This window comes from Cervus canadensis, chromosome 26 (assembly GCF_019320065.1).
Source record: "Cervus canadensis isolate Bull #8, Minnesota chromosome 26, ASM1932006v1, whole genome shotgun sequence".
NCBI classification, from domain to species: domain Eukaryota; kingdom Metazoa; phylum Chordata; class Mammalia; order Artiodactyla; family Cervidae; genus Cervus; species Cervus canadensis.
In genome coordinates, this window is record NC_057411.1 from 52,339,257 (window position 1) to 52,355,712 (window position 16,456).

The window sequence follows — 16,456 nt, forward strand, 5'->3', positions numbered from 1 at the left end:
GACCTCCCACCGGACTCCCACCCGGGCCGCCCACCGGACCTCCCACCGGACTCCCACCCGGGCCGCCCACCGGACCTCCCACCGGACTCCCACCCGGGCCGCCCACCGGACCTTGCACCCGGACTGCCCACCAGACTCCCACCTGGGCCGCCCACCTAGACCACGGAAGACTGGGTGGAAGGGAGGTCAGAGGGGGAAGCAGGCCCCTGGGCCGCACAAGAGGAGAGGGGAGGAAAGGAGCTACCGTTTCCAAGGCGACGGCAGGGTCTGTCCTTCCCCACAGGGATATTGCTTTCTGTTTTACCTACTCAAGCTGCACTGCCCGAGGCACAGAACTTTACATTTTTCCAGCTTCCGGGTTAATGAATCCACCTGTCATTATAACCTGACATTTTATCTTTTATACTACTTTCTCTAAAGGTTGTTTAGTTCAGAATTAAGACGGCCAACTGGCAGTGTCCTACACCTGCTTATCACGCAGCAGCCACTGGCGACCACCTGAAGTGTGGGTCTGTGAATCTCCCATGGGAACGTCAGTGGCACGGGTGGCTGGTGGCTGCGCATTGGATGCCAGGTCTGGAGTCCCGGTCAGCCCCTGACTGCTCCCAGCCCATCCCACCGTCAGAAGTCAGCTATCAGGGTATTTGCTGCTCCTTGACAAGGGGACTCTCCTCTACCTGCTTTTTTAACGTCTTCAGTCTGAGTGAAAATCCCACGTGCACTTGTTTCTGTTTATCGTGTTGAGGTCTCTGAGCTGCGGACCGGCGGTGAAAACCTCCCGGTCACTCTCCCTGCACTCGGGGCTCCCGTCTGCCCCTCCTTGAGCTCTGGCCCACTCACAGTCTCTCGCCCTCTTTTCATCTCTGTGCTGTATTCCAGGTAATTTCCTCAGACCCACCTTCCAGCTCTTTAACTCTCTTTTTAGCTGGATCTGATTGTTAAATGTTAAAATATTTATTGTAAGTAAAATTTGAGTTTTTCATTTGCTATCTTTCTTTTCTTGAATTTTTACTGTGTTTTTTTTTTAAACTTCAAATCACTTACACTATCTACTCCCTGCAGATATCTCCAAGCTGTTTTTTCACCCTTTAAACAGTGAAGTGCGGTATCTGCTAGTTTCTACCTCTGAAGTCTGTGCGGATCTCCTATTCCTGCCGAGTCTCAGTCACGGTGTCCTGTGTCCCTGTCCCCTCCCACTGTGGTGGCTACTGTCGCGGAACAACCTGATGCTCAGGCGGAAAGCAGCCTCCACAGGGGAGAACCACGTTCACTCCACCGGAGCCCGCGAGGCAGCAGCTGCTGGGACCACGCCCACCAGACGGGGGCTGGGGGCGGGGCCATGGCGCACAGCTCACATGGCTGTAGTTCTGGGCCCTCTCACCCGAGGTACAGCGCTCCTGCCATCAGACCCCCACTGTTAACGGCCCGACGCCCGGGCCAGGGAGGCCCTTGGTGGGGGGCTGTCCCGAGGCAGCAGGGGTCCCTCGCTTTCTGCCCCACCCTACCCAGGACCGCGTGCTCTCCAAACCTGATGTTCCTGTCTCATGAGCTCCTGGTACTTTCGACAAAATGTTTTCAAATATCTTATCTCACTTTGGGGGTATATCTACCATCCTCAGAAACAAGAAAGCCAATGTGCTGTTTTTAAGATGAAATGGTGGAAATAATAAACCTGCTCCCACCCTGGGCCCAGGACAGGTGGAGACAGGAACTGGAAGGGGGGTCAGGAAGGCTGCCTCCCGAGACAGAGCAGGACAGGGTGGGGGCCACCCTCCGCCACAGCTCCCCCAGGGGCAGGCGGGGAAGGGGGCGCCCGCGGGTGCCCGCAGCTTGGGGCAGGGCAGGCGGCACGGCCCGGGAGAGCACTGACCTTCCTCTTGAGGACGCTGAGCTTCTCCACCACACCATCCAGGAGGCTGACCACAGAGTCCACAGCCGGACAGCCACTCAGGGTCTTCTCCAGCTCGGCCACCACCATGGTGACGTGGCTCGTCTCGCGGTCGATGTTCTTCTGCGCGGCACGGAAGCGCTTGTTCAGTGTCTCGTAGGGCACCTGCAGGAGACAGAAGACCGCTGCGCCCGTGCCCTCAGCAGGCGGGGCCGCTTGTCCTCCACGCGAACGGTGGCCTCCTTCGTGGCACTTTTGGAAGCAAGAGGCTTCGGCTTCCCATTCGCTAGAAATGTGTCTCCTCTAAAACCTGTCTGAGCCCCACAAAAGGCCCATGTAAGCGAGGGTCACCCGCGTTCCTGGACAAGGACACGAGGCTGAGCTGCGCCCGGCCCACGAGACGCAGGGCAGCCTCCACTGTCCCCAAAACCTCCACCTGTCGGTGACCAGAGGGCCCCCGCGTTCGTCTCGAACAACACAGAGTGAAGGAGAAGACCAAAACGGAGAGCCATGCTGGGGGCGGGAAAGCCCACGATGACCCTGTGATGGCCCCGGTGGGAGCGGCCGGGACGCTGCTGAGGCCCGGAGCACAGACAGGAAGCAGCCCCGTGGACACGTCAGTCAGGAAAGCGGAGGCGGGAGTGCTCACAAGAGAGGACAGGCCACGGACTCTCAGTCAGAGGACGCCTGTTCCCCAGAACACAGGACGGCACACAACCCGTGAAGCGTCTCTGAAGTCAGGAGCCCTGGGGACTCTGAGGGACTCCCCCGCCACGAGGGGGGCTCCCCCCAGCACATGGAGCTCACAGGGCGGGTCTCCACGGAGCTGTGCAGCGGCTGCCCCAACCCGCCCTGCCCGGGGAGGGCTGCTCGCGGGGGCCCCGCCAGCCGCCCGACACTCAGGGGGAGCCACCCCGTGCCAGGTGCTGTGCTGGGCAGGGAGGAGACGGGGCCTGACCCAGAGCCTGGGCTTCCCAGGAGCAGAGACCCCCGGGCGACGGCGGGGCCGGGGCGGGGGCTGGCCAGGAGACCGGGAGACCCGGCAAGGCCACCACCTGTCCCCCCCGGCTGCCACGCCCCTCAGCGTGGAAGCATGCCTGCCCCCACCTCGGCTCTCAGCAGTGGGAGGCTGAGACAACCTGCCAGGCCCTGGGCTCCCTGATGACCACGGGCGGGGAGTGGCGGCTCTCAAAACACAACTGAGCTACGAGAGGGGGCCCAGTGGACACGGGCGATGGCCTGACAGGGCATTCAGGCCCCTGCTAGTGGTGGACAGCACGGGCTCCCCACACAGACCATGGACTGGTCCCCTGGTCCACCCCCCACTGCCGCCTCCTCTGGACCCAGTACTCCTGTAAGAAAAGTGGAGGCTCCTGAGAGGTCCACTGCTCAGGAAGTGACCACTGCGCCAGCACCCAACACAGAACCAGGCTCGAGGCAGACGACCCACCAGTGACTCCCACAGACACACCCTCGGCAGGGGTTTCTGGAGGGACGAGGCACACCCAGCCTCCAACCACGGCCTGTGGGAGACCAGACTGGGGCTGGGGGCGTCTCTGCAAGGAGACAAGCGGCAGGCAGAGCCCCCAAGACCACAGCACGGCCACACTGGGGAGGATGCCTCAAGGCCGACCCGGCCCCCACGCTGGCCCAGCAGGCCGCTGAGCAGCCTGCGGGGTGAGAGCACCAGAGACGCTGTGGGGTGGACGGTTTGCTGATGGCAGCAAACCCCTCCGAGAACCCGGGCAGTCTGTTAGACCCAGGTGGCACTGCTGGTTCCGCTGCTTGACCGAGTGAGCGGGACCCCCGCCCCCGCCCGCGCCCTGCTGGCCGGCTGCGTGGACACGCTGTGTATTTCCAACCTGAGCTGGACCAACTCGTCCGTGAAGCGAGTGGACTCACGAGAGAACACACGGAGCACGCCCCCTCTCACACACCGCCGTGAGAGAGGCGCTCCTCCGCACGGCACGCGTGCGGCCGTGGGCCTGGACACCGGCACGGTCACCCCAGGCTGCGGACCCGGCTTTTCACTTTTATCTAAAAGGACGCCTGTGATGGACTCACGCTCACAGCTCACACTGTGCAGTAACTAAGCTGACTGCGGCCCTTCTGGGGAAAGAAGCCGACTCAAGATCTGGCAGAGCCCGGCCCTACTCGGCCCACACCTGCGCTCAGAGGCTCCAGAGGGAGGTGTGGCCGTCCTGCCACACCGCAGACCCCGGCCGCACTCAGAAGCCACGTGCCCGGGGCCGAGCGCTCCAGTCCCCCTTCTACCAGTCCCGGGCCCCCCGCGGACACGGCCTCCCCCCCACCCCTTCACGAGCTCCTGGGACCCATGACCTTCCCGGGACACCAGGCCACCCAGTCCTTGCCTCTCCCACTGTCCCCAACTGTCCTGTCATCAACAGCTCCACAGGCGCCTTCCTGAAGGGCTTTTACCAAAAGAAGGGATGGAATTTCAGAAATGCTGCAGACTAAACCACTCTAAAGTATCACTGAGAACAAGGCAAAACTGAGATGCTTTCAGATTGGCGAGGCTCCTGGCTCAGCTGCCAAATCCTCTGGAAGGAGAATTACTCAGAGACAGTCCTGGTGCAGACAAGAAAACCACGGAGACACAAGACACGGCAGTGAGAGTGGACACCAGGGAAGAGAGAGAATGCGTCACTCCTCAACACACTCCTGACCGGACAGGCAGCAGAAACGGGATGAGCAACATTCAACCTTAGAACTTCCGTGAAACCAAAGAAACCACCATCAGAGGGAAAAGGCAACCCATGAACAGGAGGAAATGTGTGTGCACCACGTGACCAGGACAGGGTGGCCATCCAGGCTGCGTGAGGAGCCTGACGGCCCCCAGGACAGACAGACAGACAAGAGCCGGCCGAAAAACAGGCAGAGGGCCGGAACCGACACTTCTCTGAAGCAGACAGACACCCCCGACAGGTGAGAGCGGGCGCTCCGCCCCCAAGCCTCCCAGAGCGCGCGCACCGGGGACGCGGCAGGGACGGGCAGCCGTGCCGGGGCGTGCGGGCCCCCGCCCTGGGACCCCCCGCCAGGAGCAGGAGGAACGCGCGCGCTGCGGCGTGCCATCAGCTCACCGGGAGCCGACCGAGAGCGGCACGGAGCTCCGAGCACGACGCGGCTCTGCCGGGTGCTCAGAACGAAGATGGTCAACTGGCTTTTACCACAGTAAAAAAAGACCCTGAACGATTTTGTTACCATTCGGACAACGGCGCCTGATTCAAAGCACTGGTTCAGGGAGGCTCGGAGACCAAGGAGGGGGCAGACCTGGTGGGAACCCACGTGCACAGTCTGTGTGGCCAACCTAGGAGGCAGGGCGATTCAGGGCAGAGGGCCAGCCACGCCCACAGCAGAGGTGCAGGACGGACCCCTCGTGGGCAGAGGGCCAACCTGCGCCCCGTACAATCTGCACCGATTCCCTTGAAACGGACCACAGACCTAAACGTAGAAGCTAAAACTGTAGAACTCCCAGCTGGAAAACACAGCGGGAAACCTTCCTGACCCTCAGAGAAAGGTCTCCCCGCAGGGATACAGAAAGCACCAACTGGAAGAGAGAAATCAATTAGTCTTTATCCAAACTAGAATTTCTGCCTTTCGAAAGACAATTTAAGAATAAGGACAATTTACAATAAGCTGCATCGCTTTCTATTTTACAAATTTCTGACATATAATTCAGACACCATAAAATTTACCCTTTTAACTCAAGTATACAATCCAGTGGTGTTTACTATGATCGCCAAGGCCGTGCAACCATCAACACCATCTACTTTCAGAACATTCTCATCACCCCAAAATAGAAACTCCTGCCTACAGAATTCTTGCCCCCAGTCAAGGAACCAGCCGCCAGGGATCGCCTGTCCACCTGACCGGATCTGCCTGTGCTGGACACTTCGTATAGACCTAACACATAATGTACTCTGTGGCCCTTCACGTCTGGCCTTTTAACTGAGCGACATGTTCCCACGGCTCAGTCTATGGCGCAGCACGCGCTTCGTTCCTCTTCATGGCCAAACGGCATCCCCTCACGGGACCCCCATTCGTTCCTCTTCATGGCCAAACGGCACCCCTCACGGGACCCCCATTCGTTCCTCTTCATGGCCAAACGGCACCCCCTCACGGGACCCCCATTCGTTCCTCTTCATGGCCAAACGGCACCCCTCACGGGACCCCCATTCGTTCCTCTTCATGGCCAAACGGCACCCCTCACGGGACCCCCATTCGTTCCTCTTCATGGCCAAACGGCACCCCTCACGGGACCCCCATTCGTTTCTGTACCAGTAGAGAGATGGACACTGAGGCTGCTTCCACTTCAGAGAGATGCCTGCATGGGTTTTGTATGGGCATGTTCGCATTTCTCTCGGAGGGGAACTGCTGGGTCGCATGTAACTGTTTAACCAGAAGGCTTTCCTCAGCGGTCGCGCCATGTTACATTCCTTAGCAAGCACAAGGATTTTGGTTTCTCCACATCCTCATCCAACATGAGTACTGTCCATCTTTCTGATCAGTCACTCCTGTGGGTGTAAAGTGGGGCCTCACTGCGGTCTCGCTGTTTCACTGACAATGATGCCTGCGTCTCCTCTGTGCCTATCAGCATTTGTATCTCTCTTCAGAAGTGTCTCCTCATAACCATCTGCTCGTTTTTACGGCTTGTTTTTATGTTACTGAACTCTAAGAGCTGTTTATACATTCTGGATACTAGATCCTTAGAAATTATTTGCAAATATTTTCCTTCTGTGAATAGTCTTTTTACTTCCTTAAACGGCATCCTTTGAAGTGCAAGCTTTTTTGGTTTAATGAAATCCAATTTATCATTTAACTGTAAACAAAATTGTTTCCTCCATTTCCCTTTTCACCGTTCATTTCTAGGGTGGAGAAATAAAAATTACTTTTATTTACTGATCTTGTACCCTGAAACTGTTTTGTCCCAGATTATCAGTTCCGGGAGATGTGTGTGCGCTGTGCACACGTGTATCCCTTGGGATCTTCCACAGACACAACTATTTCACCTTCAAACTGTCGTTTCTTCCTTTCCAGTCTGACTGCCTGCTATTTATTTTTCCTGCCTGAGCCCCAGTGAGGATCTCCAGGGCAACACTGAGTGGAAATGGTGAGTGGACATCCTTGTCTTTTTGCTCACCTTTCCATGTTTCACCACGGAGTGTGATGATGGCTATGGTTTTCTCAGAGATGCTCTTTATCAGGTTGAGGACATTCTCCTCTATTCCTAGTTGGTTCACTGTTTTTATCATGAAAGGGTGATGGATTTTGTTAAGTGCTTTTATCTGTGTCTGTTGAGATGATCATGTGGCTTTTGTCCTTTATACTAATAGGATAACAATACACTGGCTTTCACATGTTGAACCAACCTTGCATTCCTGGGGTAAACCCCACTTAGTTACGGTACATAATCCTTTTCATATGTTGTCAGATCCAATCTGCAGGCACTGTTGAGGATTTCAGCACCTATATTCATTCATAAGACTGGTGCAGTTTTCTTGTGGTCTGTCTGGTCTCGGTATCAGGGTAAAACTGATCTCATTAAGCTGAACAGTGTTCTACCTCTCCTGTATTTTGGTTCTCTGTGAGGGAGCAATGTTACTTTTTCTTTAAACATTTAATAGAATTCACCAGAGAAGCCATGAGGTCCTCAGTTTTTCTTTATGGTTTTTTTTTTTTTAATCTCTTTACTTGTTACTGACTATTCAGTCATCATTTTTACAAAAGAGCAATTTTTGATTCAACTCAACACATTTTTCCTTCTACATTTTTGTATTCCTTCTACATGTATTCTTTCTACGTTTGTATTCCTAGTCCAACACTCAACAACGAAGAGAGTCTTGGAGCTTTCTCATCAACTGGAACCAGCTCTTTATGGTTCACATGTGGTGGATTTTTTTAAGGTTTGTCATTTGCTTTTGAATTCTGGTTTTGGGACTTCCTGGTGGTCCAGTGTCTAAGATTCTGTGCTCCCAATGCAAGGGGGCACAGGTTCAACCCCTGGTCAGAGAACGAGACCCACATGCCTCAACTAAAGCTCCCCGTTCCAAAACTATGGCCCAAGGCAGCCAGAACAAATAAAAATAAATAATAAAAAAATTAATTCTGGTTTTATCTTATCTAGTTATACCAAAGATTTAAACCTGTATTAATCAAATCTACATATTTCCGTGGTAACGTGTTGCAATGCAGCTTTTAAGGTTACAGGGCTTCTCCACTTAAACAGCTGCTGTTAAACTATTTCCTCCAGCACCTCCTTGCCCTTCAGTGGCTCACGGAGAGTAACTCTGTTTTCGTAACTGAAACAGATCCTGGCAAACACCCTCAGCTGAGACCTGAGAGAAGCCTCTGAAACTCCCTCCAGCTTTGCGGCCGCCCTCCCACACACTGTCCTTTGCTTCAGGATGTGTTGCTTCAGACCTTCTCCAGGGTTTGCTGTGGGTTTCCTCACAGTATTTGCTGACAAAGAAGTGCATTTTCATCTGTCATCATGTTTTCAGCCACTTTCACAAGCACAGGAAGGAAGCATCTTGCCAATGGCACAAGGCCTTTTATCTTTCACAAGAACCTTTTTATCTTTCACAAGAACCTCAGAAGAGGATTCTACACATTTATCACAAAGCTAGCGGGAGTCCTCTGAGATTCTGGGCTGCACCCCAACACAGCAGACGCCCCTCCCTGTCCTGGGCTGGCCTCCCCGGGCGCAGCACACCCCTGCAGAGGCTCGTGAAGGACAGAAGGGCTGCAAATCCCTGTTTCTGAACAGGCTTCTTAAGAAAATGACACTTCTGGTCCACGTCTGTGGGCATGGGGCAAGATGGACAAAGCTGGAGGAGGGAAGGGCATCGCTGGCACCTCTGTGCTCCCTCTCTGGGGGGGCAAGGCCCTCTCAGCATGATAGCTGGTTCCTTACCAGCATGGAGTCTTTCCATGCCACTGGTCCATCTCAGCAAAGCCAAGAAGTCACAGGGACATGGGGGAAAGGATTCTGCACAAAGTAACAAGAGCAAAGACTCTCAGGCCCCTACTGATGGCACGTCCTGTAGCAGCAGGGAGGCCACTGTGCCTCAGAGTCCAAAGCAGTGGGGGAGCCGGTGGGGAGGGGAGTGGGGGAGAGAGGGGGAGGAAGTGGGGGCAGTGGGGGAGGGGAGTGGGGGAGGGGACATGGGGGAAGGGGGGAGGAAGTGGGGGCAGTGGGGGAGGGGAGATGGGGAGGGGAGAGGGGAAGAGGTGATGGCGCAGGGAGATGGGGGGGTGGGAAGGAGCAGTGGGGGAGGGGAGGAGGTGGGTGGGGGGAGCTGGAAGGAGGGGAAGAGGGGTCAAGTCACCCGCCGGCCTGGGGCCACTCTTAACAGCCCTGGAAAGTGAAAGCGTTAGTCGCTCGGTTGTGTCTGACTCTTTGCGACCCCATGGGCTGTAGCCCACCAGGCTCCTCCGTCCATGGGATTCTCCAGGCAAGAATACTGGAGTGGGCTGCCATTCCCTTCTCCAGGGGATCTTCCCTGGGTATCCGGTACTGATTCTTCACCGTCTGAGCCATGCTGGACTTCAGCCCAAGTGAGGCCTGAGCTGCCAGGTCAGGAGGACGGTGCCACTGCGGCCCAGCAGCTGTGCAGAGCACGTCGGCGCTGGGACAGTGAGGGGCGCTCCACAGCCCAGGGAGCCGGGGCGAGGCCAGGGCGGCCATGGGAGCGGAGGCAACGGGCAGTCAGAGTGCGAGTCTGTCCTGCAGGCAGAGTGAGGAGGGCGCGAGTGTGAGAATGGGGCTCAAGGAGGGCTCTGCGATGCAGCCCTCGGGCTGACTCAGCCAAGTCTCCCCACCAGGACTAGGATGATGGGGAGCGGGTCTAGGGAGGCAGCGGGCTCGGGGACAAGCTCAGACCCCCAGCTGCTAAGAAGCTGGACAGACCCAGACGGCACATCTGACAGGCTCCGGGCCACTGCTCTGGGGCTGGAAGGGGTCCCGCTGGGAGTCAGGACATGCACAGGGGTGCTCAGACAGGGTCATCAAGACCGTGAGTGGCCCCGACGTGGGGATGAGGCGTGGCCGGGAGCCCAGGAGGACCACGCGGGTGGCACTGTGGGGGCCAGATGGGGCCGGATGAGGAGGAGGGGCCCGGGACAGGAGGCGAGGTGAGCAGCAGACACCGTCAAGGGCGCACCTGGAGCCCCTGGCCAGAGCCCTGCTGGGCAGCAACGGGGAAGAGCCAGCGGCTGACGAGGCCGGGCCATGGCCATCTCAGAGGTGACCCGAGATGCTGCCCACTCGTCACCCAGACGGTCACAGCGCGCACAGCTTCGGGCCAGGGCCAGGGTTGTGAGCAGACCCTCCCCCCCCCCGTCAGCTGACCCTTCCGAGAGGATAGGGGTGCAGGCTGGGAGGGGTTAGACAGGACCCCCGAGGCCTCACACCCAGACTGCTGCTCTCAACAACAAGTGAGGCCAGTGCCTGAGGGGCCCCTCGGACAGAGGGGAGCTTTGCTCAGAACAGCGGGCCCCGGCGCCTCCCTCCCTCGGGGCCAGGCACCCTTCCAGACGCGGCCCCTCCAAGAGGACCAGGGTCCCAAGAAGAGTCTGACAGAAAAAGCACCAGATGCTGAGTGAAGACAGAAAGAAGACACCAGGGCGTGGCGGTGGCCAGGGCACGGGGGCCACGTCCTGGTGGCAGCACACAGGCCCAGCCGCTGCTGGGGTGTCCGGATGCCGGCTCTGACAGGCAGGGGCCCGGTGTGGAGGGGGCCGGGGCCCGGGAGAGGTCTGCTCGGACGGGGCCGGTGACCCGCTGAGAAGGGGCAGCTTACCCTTGTGGGCCGGGGCCGCGGCCGTGAGAGGAAAGGAGGGGGCGAAGGCTGGGTCTCTGGTCCACAAGGCCCCGGGCCCAGCCAGGGCACCTCCACTCAGCCTGACACATCCCAGTGTCAGAGTTACTAAAGGATCTCTTTAACTGAACAGACTAAGGTACCTCTTTAGTAACTCAGCAGTTACTACTCAGCAACATTTAGTTGTTAAGTAACAGCTAGAAGTGATCAAAACAGTGAATAGTTCTCATTTTCAAAAGATTCTGAATAACGTACCCCTGAGAAACACCAACCATTACGGGGGAAACTGCTCAGCCACGTGCAGGTCGGTGTCAGACATCTGCCCTGGGCCTTTCTGCCCATCTCCCCACCCCGTCTCTTCCCGGCCCCCAGGCACACAGTGGCCCTGCCCTCTGCAGGGCTTCTGGGACGCCTGGAGCCGCCTGCTCCAGCTGGACCACAAACCTTCAGGGTCAGGCCTGCCAAGATTTCAACTCAGCCCATGCGGCCCCTCCCCAAACCCACCTCCCCAGCCGCCCCTAAACCGCCAGCCTGCCCCGAGGGCCCACCCCCTCGCAGGACCTCCCTGAACCCCAGGTCCCCACTCGAGGCCGCCTCCACCCAGTGTGCGACGGGGACGTCCCAACGGGGCCTCACCCGGCCCTCCACATGGCCACCCAAACCGTGCACTGAGACGGAGGCACCTGTGGGGATTCGCCTCCCGGGTGTGTCCCTGAATGTGCCCCAGGTGTGTTCTGAGCCTCACTAGAGCACAGAGGTGATGAGCTCCGTGGTCACAGTCATGACAGACCCGCCTAAAGCCTGGGGCCTGCGGCGCGTGGTGGCGGCGGGCCCCTGGCCAGCACTGCCTGAGGCTGGGGTCGGCGCCAGCTCCGACAGCCACACAGGGAACTGGAGCCCAGAAAGCTCTTTCCCAGACTTGAATCTGCTCAAAATACAACGACACTTCAAGCACAGCCAGCCTGCAGAGCGTGCGAGCGTCCTCCGCCCAGCCGCATCTCTGCGGGGGCCGGGGGCAGGACACGCCATCGGGTCTCCTCCATCAAGTCACACATCCCAGCGCCAGCGAGCAACGCGGGCGTGTCGGGCCGGGAGACCGTGCAGGGTGGGCATGGGGCTTCAGAGCGGGCCTTCCAGCCGAGCGCTTGGTCTGTGGGTTCTGGGAGGCCAGGGCCGGGCCGGGGGCGCTCTCGGGGGTGAGAGCAGACAGCACTCTGCAGGTGTGACGAGGTTGGACCTGAGAACAGGAGGGCAACCGTGCTGCAATGTCTGTGGGAGAGACGGTCACTCTGTGATCACAGAACCTAAAGTAAAAAGCTTCCTGGCTGGTGCTAGTGGTAAAGAACCCGCCTGCCAATGCCGGAGATGTAAGAGATGCGCGTTCAATCCCTGGGTCAGGAAGATCCCCTGGAGAAGATGCAACCCACTCCAGTATCCTTGCCTGGAGAATCCCACAGACAGAGGAGCCTGGAGGGCTACAGTCCAAGTCCATAGGATCACACAGAGTTGGACAAGACTGAAGCGACTCAGCACGCACACAAAGAAAAAAGAGGTAAGGACCCAGCCCACGGCCACCATACACCCGTCTCTAAAGTCCACATGCTTCATGCTACCAGCGCCTCTCAAACCTGAGACCATGCAGATCCTCCAAGTGCAGCTGAGACCAAGTTTGGAAAACTGACCTGAAAGTTGTAACTTTAGGCATATACTTGGCACGAAAAGTACAAACCCAGGATTTGAAATTGCAGGTAAGTACCTGGTCAACAAAACTGTCACCACACTAAAAGTAGAAAATTTAAATACTTGTATGCAGAATTAAAAGACACAGGCGAACCCGTCCCCAGATAAGAGTTAGGAGCAACGTGCCGAGCGGGGGGTGCTGGGAGGGGGTGCTGACGCAGGGCCCGCTGGCCTGGGCGCCCAGACGAGGCTCCATGTGCCCAGGGGTGGGCCCAGGGGAGACCCACGGTGGGAGTGAGGTGCAGGGGGGTGCTGACGCAGGGACCGCTGGCCTGGGTGCCCAGACGAGGCTCCATGTGCCCAGGGGAGACCCACGGGAGGAGTGAGGTGCAGGGGGGTGCTGGGAGGGGGTGCTGATGCAGGGCCCGCTGGCCTGGGCGCCCAGACGAGGCTCCATGTGCCCAGGGGAGACCCACGGGAGGAGTGAGGTGCAGGGGGGTGCTGGGAGGGGGTGCTGACGCAGGGACCGCTGGCCTGGGCGCCCAGACGAGGCTCCATGTGCCCAGGGGTGGTCTCCCACCACCAATGCCACGTCCCCGATCCTGGCTGAGCAGACCCGCTGATCCGTGGGGTGACAGACAGGCCTCTATAAAATGATTTTCCTTCAGCTATCTGAAGGGAAATAAACAGAAGTAAAAACCCCAAAAACCGAATGGGATGGTCAGCAAAATAACTTGGAGAACAAACACAAATTGCTTTCATAATCAGAAAACACTTCCAAAGACAAAACAGTGTTTCCAGTTCACAGGTTTCCGCTTCTCCTTCCCTGAGGCCTGGGGGGCACGACCCACAACCCCACACCCGACAGCACCGCAGGGAAATTTGCCAGCCAGGGCCCAGCACGTCCCCCGCGCCCGCTGCGGGAAGAACACCCTCGCCACAGCGAGGGCATCCAGGCCAGCAGCTCTCGCTCGACGGGGAGGAGCCCAGGGCTGCTGCCGGGCCTCCCACAGCCCCCGCTGCAGAGACGCATCCCAACGCCCCCAGGCCTGGGGCTGGGGGAGGAGGGCGGGCCAGAGGGTGCCATCAGCTTCAAGCCAGGCTGCACCCACCGCCCTCCTATCTGAAGGATGCTTGCCCACGGCATGCTCGTGCCCACTGCCTGCGGTAGGACCTGCCTTCACGCTGGAGAAGCGCGGCCTGCCAGCACCGGCCTCAGCCCCCACCCCACGGCACCTCTGCCCTGCTCAGGACAAGACTAGCAGAACTCCCGAGCCAACCGCTTTCCTGGGCTCTGTTTAATTCTACTTCCCACCTGAGCAGCCCTTGTTCCCAGTGAAACTTCCTCATCACCCACCGGGAACTAGTCGTGAGAAAGGTTTACCAGCAGTGACACATGTGTCAAGAGGAGAGCTATAATTCTGTGGGATCTAAACAATCTGTAAGGGAAAGATGGAGAGAGTACCTTGTGAAAATTACACTTTCCAAAACCATTCCAATAAAGAAGGGAAAGATTTCTATCTGGCAAGCTCACCTGAAACAACACTAGATCATTTCTCTGCCTCTAAGACGGTCGCCATGCCTATTCTGTGCCTGTGCGCTCAGTCATGCCCGACTCTGCACCCCCACAGGCTGCAGCCCGCCAGGCTCCTCTGTCCATGGGATTCTCCGGGCAAGAGCACTTGAGCGGGCTGCCATTCCCTCCTCCAGGGGACCCTCCTGACCCAGGGATCGAACCCATGTCTCCTGTGTCGCCTGCATTGGTGGGTGGATTCTTTACCACTGAACCACCTAGGAAGCCTGCATGACTACTTTAGTCAAAGTCTATTTAATAAGTCTGGAACTCAAACTGCGTTCATGATTATGAAACGAGAGAGAAGGACTCCGAGGAGACAGCCTTCCTGTCTGGTGTTTCCCATGTTCTCATCTCTCAACTTTCTCATCTGTCAGTTGAACAGCAGGCCTGATGGGGTTTGAGTGAGATAAAAGGTCAGCAGTTAGCGGTTCCCTACTCATACTTCTTTTTTTTCTTTGGGTGGGGAGAACATTTAGTTGTGTGCCTGGGGCAGCAGAGAACCCTGGCCTCTGAGTTGCAGGGTCTTGCCCAAGTTGCATGTAAAAACACCACCCCCTACAAGTGGGGTCCAGCAAACAGGCGTCTGGTTCAGGCCAGCGGTGCAGGGCTTCCCTCCCTCCCTTCCCGTCAGGGCTCAAGGAGTAAGGACTGTGGCAGCTACCTCCCACAGCCGGAGTCCGCACTTCACCCTGAGTGGAGTAAACAATCTCGAGGGGTTGAGGACCCTCCCGAGGTCTCCCAGGAAGTGAACAGAGCTCACAGCAATCTTGCCACATCGATCCACCACCTGTCACCATTTTGGTGGATAGGGAAGCTGGGCCCTCCAGGAGCAGAGACAATACCTGACCCCCAGGGAAAGGAACTCACACTCACACAGGCTCAGCTGCAGCTCTCCTGGGAATGTTATAACCTTGATCGTTGAAGGAATTTACTCCCAGGTATTTCATTGTAGCCAATTACCACTGAATCCTCTAACTAGTTAAGAACTAGTAGGGGTCCCTCTCCCAGTAACAGCGATTCCACTGCAGTCTAAGTCGACTTGCCTAAGTGACCATCCAAGGTCACGCAACTGGCGACCGAGCGGTAAGGGCTGTTTTTCAGGTTTGGTGACGCCCCGCAAATGGGCTCCCATTGGGTCGTGAGGCCTCTCCTCACAGGTCCCTAATGAGAGGCTGGAAGCCATCCGTCAACACCGTCTGACAGAAGCTTCCGGGACGAAAGCTGGACACAACCGCCGATTATGGTCTCTCTCTAGCTGGGTGCCCCCGACCCCACACTCCTGAGACCCCCGCCTCCAAAGCAACCAGCCTGCCTACGGCCAGAACGGTCCCTGATGCGGTTCGCGTTCTTTTTAGGACGAAGGGGCCACCATCGGGTTCCAGCGGGCGAAGTGGGGCGCAAAGGAGACGCGCTCCCTGCCCTGTCACGGGGGCAGGCGTGGGCACAGACGGCCACACGCCGCACCCGCCCGGCCAGCAGGTCCCCGGCCCCCGGAGGGCACGACCTCCAGCCCCCAGGCCCCCGGGGAGCCCGGGCCCCAGACAGCACCGCACCCAGGCCCCAGACCCCGGGGAGCCCGGGCCCCCGCTCCCGGGCCCAGAGGAAGCCCGGCCCCCAAGCCCTCGGCCCCCGCCCGGCGCCCCAGGCCGCGCCCCGGCCTCGGCCCCGCCCCTCCCCCCCCGCCCCGCGCCCGGTCGCCGCCCAGCCCGCGGCCCCTGACAGGCGCGGGCGCACCGCGGTCGCAGATCCCACCTTGAGTGTTGGGTACTCCTGCACCTTCAGGGTCATGGAGAGCTGAGCGGCGGACTCCTGCACCGCCATCTTGGATTGGCCAAAACATTAGCGGGCGGAGGGGAAGTGCGGCGCGCGGCACGCCGGGTAGTGACGTCGAGGGGCGGGGCAGGCCGGCTTCCGCACCAATCGCCTCCGCTCCCCGTTCTGCGGCTGAGGAAGAAGGCGCGGCCACCGGGCGCGAGGCGAGAGGCGTCCGGCCCGCCCAATCACCGCCCGCCTTTCTCCCGTTCAGCCAATCAGCGGGAAGCCCGGCTGGGCGGGGTCCCTCCTTGAACCTGAGGCGGGGTGGGCCTGCCGATCCGTGCGGGAAGCTCCGGGTTTCCGGCGGCTCCTGTCCCGGCGCTGGCGGCGGGCTCCCGCGAGCAGCGCGGCCGTGGCGGTCACTGGGCTCTCGCGGGCCGGCCTCCGCTAGTGAGCCCGCTGTGCCAGGACGTCTGCATGCCACCAGCGCCTGTCCGTGGGCTGCTCTCCGCAGAGGTGAGCAGAGGTGCGGCTGCAGCCTGAAGCGGGGCCCAGGCACCCCCGTTGCGGACGGGAGGTGGCGGTTCTGAACTGGGTAAGGAAAGAGGCCGCCACAGTGTACAAAGGCCCGGTGCGGGCAGAGCCTCCGGCTTCCCTGGCTTCCACATCGACTCGAGTTGCCTTTCAAACCACTCCATATACTTATCCCCTTTTAGT

The 16,456-nt window shown here is 58.7% G+C and overlaps 1 protein-coding gene across 2 annotated transcripts in view; it reads right to left on the reverse strand.

The window, feature by feature from the left end:
- Positions 1 to 15,871, reverse strand: part of MAEA (macrophage erythroblast attacher, E3 ubiquitin ligase) — a 28,383-nt gene extending 12,512 nt beyond the window's left edge. For both annotated transcript variants that reach the window (XM_043447712.1, XM_043447711.1), the window contains exons 1-2: positions 15,737 to 15,871; positions 1,871 to 2,053 (exon numbers count right to left, since the gene is read on the reverse strand). In XM_043447712.1, the coding sequence (XP_043303647.1) occupies positions 1,871 to 2,053; positions 15,737 to 15,805 (252 nt within the window). In that variant the 5' untranslated portion in view covers positions 15,806 to 15,871. The remainder of the gene's footprint in view (positions 1 to 1,870; positions 2,054 to 15,736) is intronic.
- Between the last annotated feature and the right edge of the window lie 585 nt (positions 15,872 to 16,456).